Source organism: Sarcophilus harrisii, chromosome 4 (assembly GCF_902635505.1).
Source record: "Sarcophilus harrisii chromosome 4, mSarHar1.11, whole genome shotgun sequence".
NCBI lineage: Eukaryota > Metazoa > Chordata > Mammalia > Dasyuromorphia > Dasyuridae > Sarcophilus > Sarcophilus harrisii.
In genome coordinates, this window is record NC_045429.1 from 300,357,793 (window position 1) to 300,368,177 (window position 10,385).

The 10,385-nt window shown below is 37.3% G+C and overlaps 1 protein-coding gene across 4 annotated transcripts in view; it reads left to right on the forward strand.

Moving 5' to 3' along the window:
* SEPTIN9 (septin 9) overlaps positions 1 to 5,687 on the forward strand; it is a 277,162-nt gene extending 271,475 nt beyond the window's left edge. For all 4 annotated transcript variants that reach the window (XM_012548651.2, XM_003768675.4, XM_031965558.1 and 1 more), the window contains 2 exons: positions 1,213 to 1,264; positions 3,305 to 5,687. In XM_012548651.2, the coding sequence (XP_012404105.1) occupies positions 1,213 to 1,264; positions 3,305 to 3,440 (188 nt within the window). In that variant the 3' untranslated portion in view covers positions 3,441 to 5,687. The remainder of the gene's footprint in view (positions 1 to 1,212; positions 1,265 to 3,304) is intronic.
* Positions 5,688 to 10,385: the final 4,698 nt, after the last annotated feature.

A 10,385-nucleotide genomic window follows, 5' to 3' on the forward strand; every position in this document is an offset into this window, starting at 1 on the left:
TCTTAGAGATCACTGAGGCAAAGTCCAGTTAAAATAAAATGGCCAAGCAGGGGGTGGCTAAAAGTGTCCCCGAGAGTCAGAAGAATCAGACATAGCTGAAAAGCAACTGAACAGCCACAGTGCTAAGCATTGTATTAAGCTGAATACACAGACAAAAATGAAATAACCTTTGCCTCCAATGACCTCATGTTCTACTGGGGGTAATAAACACATCATATAAATATGTAGAAAATATATTCCTGGTGTAGGAATCTTTTAGCAGGTGGAATCAGGAAAGATCCCATGAAGGGAGATGATGCTTATGAGTTGAATTTGAAGAATTAGAGATTCCCAGGGGCAGAAGTAAAAAAATATTTTTTGAATCCTCATTTTGCTGATTTTCTCTAGAAATCTAGTTCCTCTGGAACATAGTCTAGTTGTCTGACCAGCACAGAGTCACTGTAGCTTCCCCTGTAGACATTTCTCTTAATTCAATATGTTTGCAGTAGCTTTTTAAATAGTCATACGTATTACTATTGGCTCTATTAAAATTTGAATCTAAAAATTTTAGATATTCTTCATATGAATTGAAATCAATCCAGGATGTTACATTTATTTCTCTCAAAAAAAATCGATTTTGTTAGTTTTAGTGAATGGATGAAATTTCCAGATTTTAAGTCTGATCCTCCTCTCATACTTGAACTCTATATGAAGCAAGGAGAATATGAGACAGAAGTTTTGCCTGTCGTTTCTGAAAATTGCCTGATTCCAGCTATCTCTTTTTTCTTGTATGTCATAGCATACATTAAGAATTTATTAGAAAATTATTTGAAATTATTTAGAATTATTTGGAATATTAAAGGAAAAGCAAGAGAACTGAGGAAAGGGGAAAGTGTTCTTGACAAATTTATGAATCTTAATAATATATGTAAGTGGTGTATGTATGTACGTGTCTGTCTGTCCAAGCACAAATGTCTTGAGTGAGAGCCAGGTATTTGGATTTATCCCATGTTGGGTGGATGGCTGTATGTGCAAACTTAGGCATGTGCCTATTTAAGAAGAAAACTGCCCACAGAACATTTCCTAAAAATAATACTGCTTAAGTAGTGAAATCCCATTTTAAGTTTCCTATTCAAGAATAATTATGACTAGGATGTGTTGGAAGAAAGATGTGGAAGATGGCTTTTTCTCTCTTTCAATTTTTAATAGTAAATCTTTATTTCCTTCCCTTAGTTGAAAATACTACACACTGTGAGTTTGCTTATCTGCGGGATCTCCTTATCAGGTGAGTGTAAAACTTATTTTTTGCTTTGGTTTCAGTTGTTTTCCTTTTTTCTGGGTCTCTCCCAGGTAAACAGAAAAGAAACTAAATGGTCATGTGTACTTGAGCAACATGGGTGTTTTTTGTAAAGTTAAAAAAGGGGTTCAGGTAGGGATAGAGTAGTCTTTCTAAAGTATAGATCATAAAGGTTGTAACTGGCAGGAGAGATGGATGGCTAATTGTTGCCCTTGGTCACATTAGGCAAAAGAGGCAACATAATACAGTGGGGGAGAAAATACTCTAGTTGGGATCAAAAGAGCTGAGTTCAAATCCTTGAATCTTACTACTAATGTGACATTGGACAAATTCTCTTGATCTTCAGTTTCCTCATCCAAAAAAATGAAGGCCTTGAACTACTTGACTTTAGAGGACCCCTTTCAACTGAGAATCTATAATCCTTCTAGAATTCTCTGGCCACAACAAGAAGGGTGCTCAGAAACACTTGTGAAAGCTTGAAAAAGGAGTCCCCTTTACTGGGAGATTTTAAGGAGAGAATGGGTTATGCAAATGAATGAATTGAGAATCTCAGTTTTTCCCTTCTGTTCTGCCAATCCCAAAATTCCATCAATCCTATTTTCCCAGTTTTTTTAAACTTTGAGCCTGAAAGTTACTTATCCCAAATTGCCTTGCAAAACAAACCAAAAAAATTAGCTTTTAGTAGGTTTATCTTTTGCGACCATTATGATTTTCAAATCCCATTCATTATTAAGTCTCATTATTCTCTCTTCTCAGTCTCAAGACAATAATTTGACAATAATACCCTAGAATGAGCATTCCTTTGTTGGCAAAACATTGGCTTAGGAGGCAATAGCAAGTTTATCATTAGAACATTTATTAATCATTCAATCAATAAACATTTATTAAGTGCCTACTATGTGCTAAGTTAACCCAAGATTATAAAGAGACAACCTGAAAATGATAAAGAAACAAACTATTATCAGGATAATTGGAGATAATTAACAAAAAGAAAAACTTGTACTGGGCACAGGAAAAATACAAACAATGAAACAATTGTTTCTCTAAGGGGACTTTCATTCTGTAGGGGAGTTAAGTGCAGAGAAGTGAAGTCCTCTGAGAGCTTCCAGTCTTGTTAGGGAAATGTTACATGTATACACACATGTGCACACACAAACATTGGATTACTCATACTCACATACTCTACTCCTCTGAAACAATCAATTACAAAATAGCATCCAGACAAGAGCACCTGAATAAGACATCTTTTTAAAAATGTATTTTTAATTAATTAATTTTCATTCAGTTAATTTATTTCATTTAGTTAATATTTAATTTTATAATTGTTTATTTAACAATTTATTCATTTATTTTATTTAAGATATTAATTAAAAGAAGGTGGTGGTGGGGCAGCTAGGTGGCACAGCGGATAGAGCATCAACACTGAAGTCAGGAGGACCTGAGTTCAAATTTGAAATCAGACACTTAACACTTCCTAGCTAACCCCAATTGCCTCAGCAAAGGAAAAAGAAAAAGAAAAAAAAATTAGGTGATGGGGAGAAACAAGTAGAGAAATGGTGACTTCAGAGTTCATGATGAAAGAACAATAAGTTTACTTATATATGTTATATAGTTATAAGTTAATAATAAGTTCACTTACAATGAGATAAGTGAACAATAAGATGTAATAGAATAAGAAGCAGCCCTGGAGTTTCCAAGTCCTGAGTTTAAGTCCTGATATTTACTAGTTTTATGACGAAGATTAAGTTACTTTCCCTTTCCCGTTTTCCTTATATGTAGAATAAGGTTAATGACATTTACCTGATTGTTGTGAAGAAACTATGTTGTAAATAGTTATGTTCAATAGATAAAAATCCACATTAATGAAAGGTTATTCTGAAGGGGGGGGGGGAAGAGAGGGCTGGTTATGAATGAGTCTTGGATTGAGTTTGGTTCCCTCATTGGGCCCCTTGGGGTTTTGATTTGGTGTGCACAATTTCCCCCTGGCCCGGCATAAAACTTCATTGACTTCTTTATTGCCTCCTCCAGGACACACATGCAGAACATTAAGGACATCACCAGCAGTATTCACTTTGAAGCCTATCGAGTAAAACGTCTGAATGAGGACAGCAGCAATATGCTTTCCAATGGTGTAGAGGAGGAAGTGGCACCCCAGGAGATGTAGAAGCCTTCCCCTCCCCCTAGGATCCATCCCTTCCACCCATTCTCATCCCCTAGCCCACCACCCTTCCCATCCTGTTTTATTTTATATAATTTCCTTCATTTTTGTCATCATCCCTTTTACACGCTGTCATTGTCACTTGACCAGATAACAAGATACCATATATCATTGTTGAGTGTGTTAATCATTAGCCCACTGGCACTGATCATGGAAGGGAGAGGGAGGTTAGAGATTTGTATTGTGCGGTTCTGGGTGAGAGCAGAATATCTCAGTGCCATCTGAGATCTGAAAAACTCTGGACTCTAGGAGAGTGGACATTGTAGACTATCAAGCCTTTAAAACTTGATTCTAGAATGCCAGCCCCATTTCTTGCTGCCTCTCTCCTTCCATCCCCTATCTTCTTCTGTTCCCCTGTCCTCAGCAGCTATTCAGGAAACCAATTCTGTTTACTTGTAGGATCAGAGAAAGGAGAGAAAATGGAGTGAGGTGAATCGGTAGCTACAGACTATTCTAACTAGACAGATTTGCTCAGTGCCAAATAGCCTCAGGTGTTTGTGTATATATGTGTGTATGTGTGTATGTCTACACACATGTATAGAATGTAAGCATGTCCTTATACTCACTTTTTACTCTTCTGTTTGCATAAGATCATGGTTTTTGAAGCACAGGAATTCCGTGTCATGAGAGGGTGGGAAGAGACCTAGGGACATGGGCTCTTACCTCTCCATCCTCCCTTCATCCTTTTTGCAAATATGAAAGGACTGAGACAAAATAACCTTAAGAGCAAGAGCTGATGCCCCTATCTTCCACCCTAAGGAGGTGACTAGTTCTAGGAAAGGAATGTGACAAATTTTGAAACAGTGACAAAGCTGACTGTGCCTGTCCTGAAACAGAAAGTGCCTTTTAACTCTGCCCATCCAAACAAATCAGTTGGGGGCTTCCTGTCTCTCCCATGTAGTCCCTTGAGCTGGGAAATTGGAAAAGAACAGAGATCAGGTAGTGTTCTAATCATGCTTTCCATCAACTGTTATTACTCTTGTTGGAATGTAGAAACTGCTGATTTGCTGGGAACTTGTTTGGATTTATGATTTTCTAAAAATAGTAATAATAATAATAAATTCCTTATCTCATTTTGTCGCCTTCCTCCCCAAGGCCTCTTAAGAAATTCCTTTTGGAAGGTTAGGTTGATCTGGTAGAGTAACTGAGGGTGGAAATTGTAGATGTTTAAACAGTATTGCTTAGTAATATTGAATAAGATTTTTACTGAGTTTATTTCTTGTTTTTGGCCTTTGTAGGCAATCATGCTAATCATGCCTAGCTCTTTGGTTTGGCTCAGTACTTTGTCTAGTGGACCTCTCAACATCCCACAATGCCCAAAGCGCCTGTGGCCTGCCCCCACTTTCTCCCAGTCCCAGCACATAACCACCTCAGCCTGTATCTGTACAATTTGAGACTGGATACTTTCCAGATGCTCATTATCCCCAACCACTGCAACTCTGTACTCATCATTTCTGAGTAGTCCCTAGCCTAGAGAGGAGATTTAAAGAGGTACAGAGTTGGAGATGGAGAATGGTAGGGAAGAGGGGGAGAGACAGTTACTGTAAGCCATTTTCCCCTAAAACCATTCCACTCAACCAGAAGGCTGCTGCAATGATTTTCCATTCCAATCAACCAGAAGGAAGAACGAGAGGACCCCTGACTAATAGATGTGGAGAGTCTTGTATGTAGAACTACAATTCCAGAGTGATATATTTGCAAAAGTTTATTTTTTACAGTCCAAATTTTGTGTTTAATTCAACTCCTTTCCCACATAGGAAATGTAGGAGTCTTTACCGAGCTATGTTGAAGGAAAACTGTTTACTATATATACATATATGTATATCTATATATGTGTATATGTATATACAATATATACATATATACACACACAAACTGACTTTCTAATAATGTCTGAGTGTAGTGAATTGGTGGGGGTGGGGGAATGGCAAACACTTCTATAGGATGCACTTCTGCTCACATCATGTCACCGGCTTGTGTGGTTTCCAGGCAGCATTGCATCAGGGCAAAGCAAGATGTTCAGCTTTTCCTTCTTTTTATCTAATTTTTGAAAAAATGTCAACATCATGGTGATAAATTCCAAAAATGATTTTTGGCATTGTGGTATAATACATCCTGACAACTTTAACTCTTTTTGTATAAATAATAAAATGTTTAATATGTATTTCCTGAAATAAATGTTTCAAATACAAATGGTCAAAGAGTCTAGTTAGGAGCTGCTTTTCTTCTCTAACTCTCAAATGCATTTTCACCCTTGGATTTCCTGAAATGCTTGGACAGTGAATGGCTTGGAATCAGCTAGAACTAAGGTGAAATCCCTAGTACAGTTAAACATGCATATGGAATGTGTGATCGTTTATTTTTCATTTGGGCAAAAGGTTACCTTTATACTGTCTGGTAAAAACAGTTACTAAATTTGTCAGTAGTATTTTTTTTAATTTAGATAAGTCCTGTTTGAGAGGAAAAAGAAAAATGGGGATTCTGAACCCTTAAAGAACCCTTATTTGTAGAACAGCTATGGAGATGTTCTTCACAAATCCTTATTTAAAATAGGTCCATGCAATACTTTCTCAGCTGGTTTGGGGTTTGGATGTACTTGAAAGTAACAAGACTGTACATTATATTTGTTAAAAGCGAGAAGTAGTGCAGTTCCTGGATAAGAGTCAGGATTTGGAGTCAGGGAGACAAAGGTTCAAATCCTGTTTGTGACAATAATAACAATAGCTAATATTTATAGAGCACTTATTGTATGCCAGACACTGGACTAAGTGCTTTACATTTAACATTTTTGAACCTCTTACTCTTGGAGTAGAGGTTCTATTATTATCTCCATTTTATAGATGAGGAAAATGAAGCAGGAGTTAAATGGCTTGTCTAGGTCCCCACAGGTGAAATGATGTTCAAAATACTGTAAAACACTTAATGCTTTTTTACTGATTGCTACAGCAGGAAGCACTTGCCAGAACAAGTAACTAGGAAATATTTAACAAAATAAATAAAGATGCAATGCATATTAATAGGTTGTTTTCTAAGTTAATATGTTGTACGTGGGGATCCATAACTATGGTTTAGTGGTCCACATTTCCATTTGAGTCTGACACCACTGTCTTAGAAAGCATACCATGTTTACTAAGTCATAGTCCATTTTAAAAAGTTTTTATTGATGCTCTTTTTTAAAAAATCATTTATTTTCCAATGATTCTGCTCCTCCAACAGAAACCTTCCTTGTAACAAAGTGGTGCTGTTAAGAGAAATTAATCAACACATTGGCCATGTCTTCCACATCAATATTTCACTGGCTCTTCTATCAAAGACAGAAGGCATAATTGTTCATTGACTGCATTGTTCAGAATTCTGGCGTCTTTGTGTCATGTAAATTGCTCTGGTCCTGTCTACTTCCCTCTGCAATATTACAAAAGTCTGTCAATATGGAGTTCCCCTGCTGATGGAAATAATAGGATTTTTTTCACAGATGCACTTCAGATTGATTTTGGCCCCTGTGAGTTTTGTCATTACAATTGGCCAAGATGCTAATGAAGGAACCAAATTCAGATGACTTCTGAGACCTGCTTCTTTTAGCTCTGATCTCTTCTACAATCCTGTCCTGTTTTTTCTATTGGACATCAATACAGATGTCTTACTGGCCCCTCAATTTTAAAATGTTAACAGTAAGAAGAGGTCGCAACTGTAAATTAGGAAGTCTGGTCTTGTCTCTAACAAAACACTGGATCTTGGGCAAAATACATCTGGGTTTCAATTCTCTTTTTTAGAATAGGGATAGATGCTGTCACTATAGATGGATCTGTTGTTCTGATTCTCCTTACACCAACACCTTGGAGAATTTTTGAATCAATCTTCCTTGGAGCAACCCTAGCTGCTTCTATCCATAATTACAAACTGTGATTCTTTGGAAGTCACTTAATTTTTATGAACTTTAATTTCTCATCCATACATTGCTAATAATAACAATAATACTTATGTTACACATCTCATAAAACTATTGGGAGGAAATTCAGCTAGTCAGTGACCATTTACTAAACAGTTATGTAGCTGGAACTGTGCTAATAGCAGGGTATTACACATCAGGCATAACTATGGTTTCTGTCCTCAAAGAGCTTACATTTACCTTCTATCATATCGCTACTTCAATTCTCTATTTAGTCCAGTCCACCTTCCACTCAGCTATTAATCTTTTTAAGCACAAGTTTGATCACTTTATTCACTCCAATGGCTTCTCCAGCATCAAATAGAAAGATGTCTTGCTTTTAAAGCTCTTTATAACCCGGATTTCCTCTTACTGTTCTAGTACCCCAAACAGATCCCCCAAAACAGACCATCTAACTGTTCCTCCATCTCCAGACTGGGCATTTTCAATGATTATCCCTCATGTCTGCTATACTCTCCCTTTTCATCTCTGCCTTCCAGCCATCCTGTAATGTCCGGGCTAGGTTTCTGGAGGTCTTCTGGATGGGCCTTGGTCTGAGCAGGATAGTCAGGATGAGGATGGTCAGGAATAGAGTCTAAAGTCTTTGTCTCCTTAATAGTCTGTTCACTCTGACAGACTATGTCCCCTCTTCTCTCAGCCCTTAGCCCCATTACTACATCATGACAGCATACTGAGTGTGTGTGAGCTAGAGAACCATTACATCACCATACTAAGCATACTAAAACATACGAAACTAGAGAACCATCATTTCATAAATTGCACTGAATTAACACCTTGTTGTAAGTATCCTTATTTCAAGTATACTTTTCCAGAGTTCTGACACTATATCTTCCACTTCCTTTTGTTTTAGAACAAAAGGTCACACCCTCCCTGACTTTTCAGGAAGGAAGGTGAAAACACCAAAAAAGAGGTGATCATGCCCTTCTGATTTCTCAAGGAGGGGAGGACACCAAACCAGATATTGTTAGCAGGTTTCCTCTACACTGAAGGATCTTACTTGAAACAAGTATATATAAATCCATCAGCATGGGAGATATTACACAAGCACATAGTAATATAACACAGGCTAGTAGTTATGTAGCAACATTAATCAACATGAGGAATTATAAATGTCCATAAGTCCTAGAAGGAGGGTATATAAATAACAATTACAAATATACCTCTTCAGCAGCCAAGAGATAATCCAAAACCAATCTATTGTTCATTACTTCACATGTCAGGAAATCCAGGGATTCCTGCAGATTTTGAAGTCCTATAGTAGTCTCATTAACAATTTTTGTTGTTCATTGGCACATGTAGTCAGAGATGGAACCATTTGCTGTTTCAAGTGTCTTCTCTGTCTTCAGTGGATAAAGGCAAATACGGCACCCATTTGATTCCTTCTCTATCTGTAGCAAATCCTCTCCCCCAAGCAATTAACCTATCTGGTTACTTCCATTCACTACTTTCTCTCCACATCACCTGGTGATTATCTAAAGATAGTGGAGCTGCTCTCATTGGACACTGCCTTTATCGTGGGTAATAAAATCTTTCTGCCAGAGCCAGTGTATCTTTATCAAAAATCAGAAAATTAATAGTGCAAAGAGTTAAATTTAAAAGTTCTCTAGGGTTACCTGTGGCTCCCCATTTTTTTATTTTTGGAGGAGCGTCTTGATGTCTCTTTCTCCTCTCTACTATTGCCTGTCCTTGAGAATTAAAAGGTATGCCAATGGTGTGCAAAATCTGATACTATGCACAAAAGTGTGTGAAATGTTTAGAAGTATATGCAGGTCCATAATCTATTTTTGCTTGTGGCACACCCATAATTGCAAAAACTTGTATAAGCAATTCAGTGACCACTTGGACTATCTCATTTGCTGCTGGTATTGCAAAAGTAAATCATAAAAAGGTATCTACTACAACATGGATAAAAGACAGATGACCAAAAGATTTATAATGGGTCACATCCATTTGCCAAATTTCACTGGGTCTCAAATCATGAGGGCTCTTCCCTGAAGGGAGCGTAGGAGCATGGAAAGGAAAGCAAGCTGTACAGGCTTTTACTATGCTCCTAGCTTCCTCTTTTGTTATCCCAAATTGAAAATGTAAAGCTCAAGCAGCTTGATGACATTTAGAATGAGATTCTTGGGCTTCCTAAAATAAAGTATTGGCTAACATGGTTAGAAGGCTCTCTGCCTTTGAATTTCCATCAAAAATAGGACCTGGAAGTCCACTATGAGAATGGGCATGCAAGGTATAAATCTTACCTAGATGCTTTCTCACTTGCTCTTGAAGTTCCTTAAAGAGGTGATATATATTAGAGGCTACAAATTTTATTTGGGCTGTGGCAATTCTTTGTTCCACACCTAATGAATAGGCTGAATCAGATATTAAATTTATATCTCCTGGGTATGATTGCATACAATTCATTCTGCTGAGTAGACTGAGGAGTTCTGACTATAGTTAAGTCATGAGAGTATACTGCACAAAGTATACAAACAAATGTTTGGATGCATCTGTAAAGATAGTTGATCCTTTAAGAGGAACCTTAGAAACGTTTTCTTCAAAAATCCATTGCCAATTATTTAATAGCTGGGTTATCTTTAATGGAGACCCGTGTGTAAAATTTGGAGCTGTGACCAACAAAATTTGCCACTCTGGGATGGTTTCACAGCATACATTAATTTGTGCATCTGTCTAAAAGGTGTAGGTTTTATCTCAGATAATTGTACTACTCGCTTAATGGCCCTTAATAAAATTCTAGCCATAAGGACTGGGTAAGGAGTAAGGCTTTAGTCTGGTTCTGCTGGGAAGTTCACCCACTCAATCACACCATGTCCTTGATGAAGGACTGCTGTGCATACTTCTTTTGTAGCAAAAACTGCTATTTCCAAGGGGTTTTGAGTAATTCTTTCAACCACATTGGATAAAGCCAGTTTAACTTCTCTCAAAGCCTCTTGAGTTTC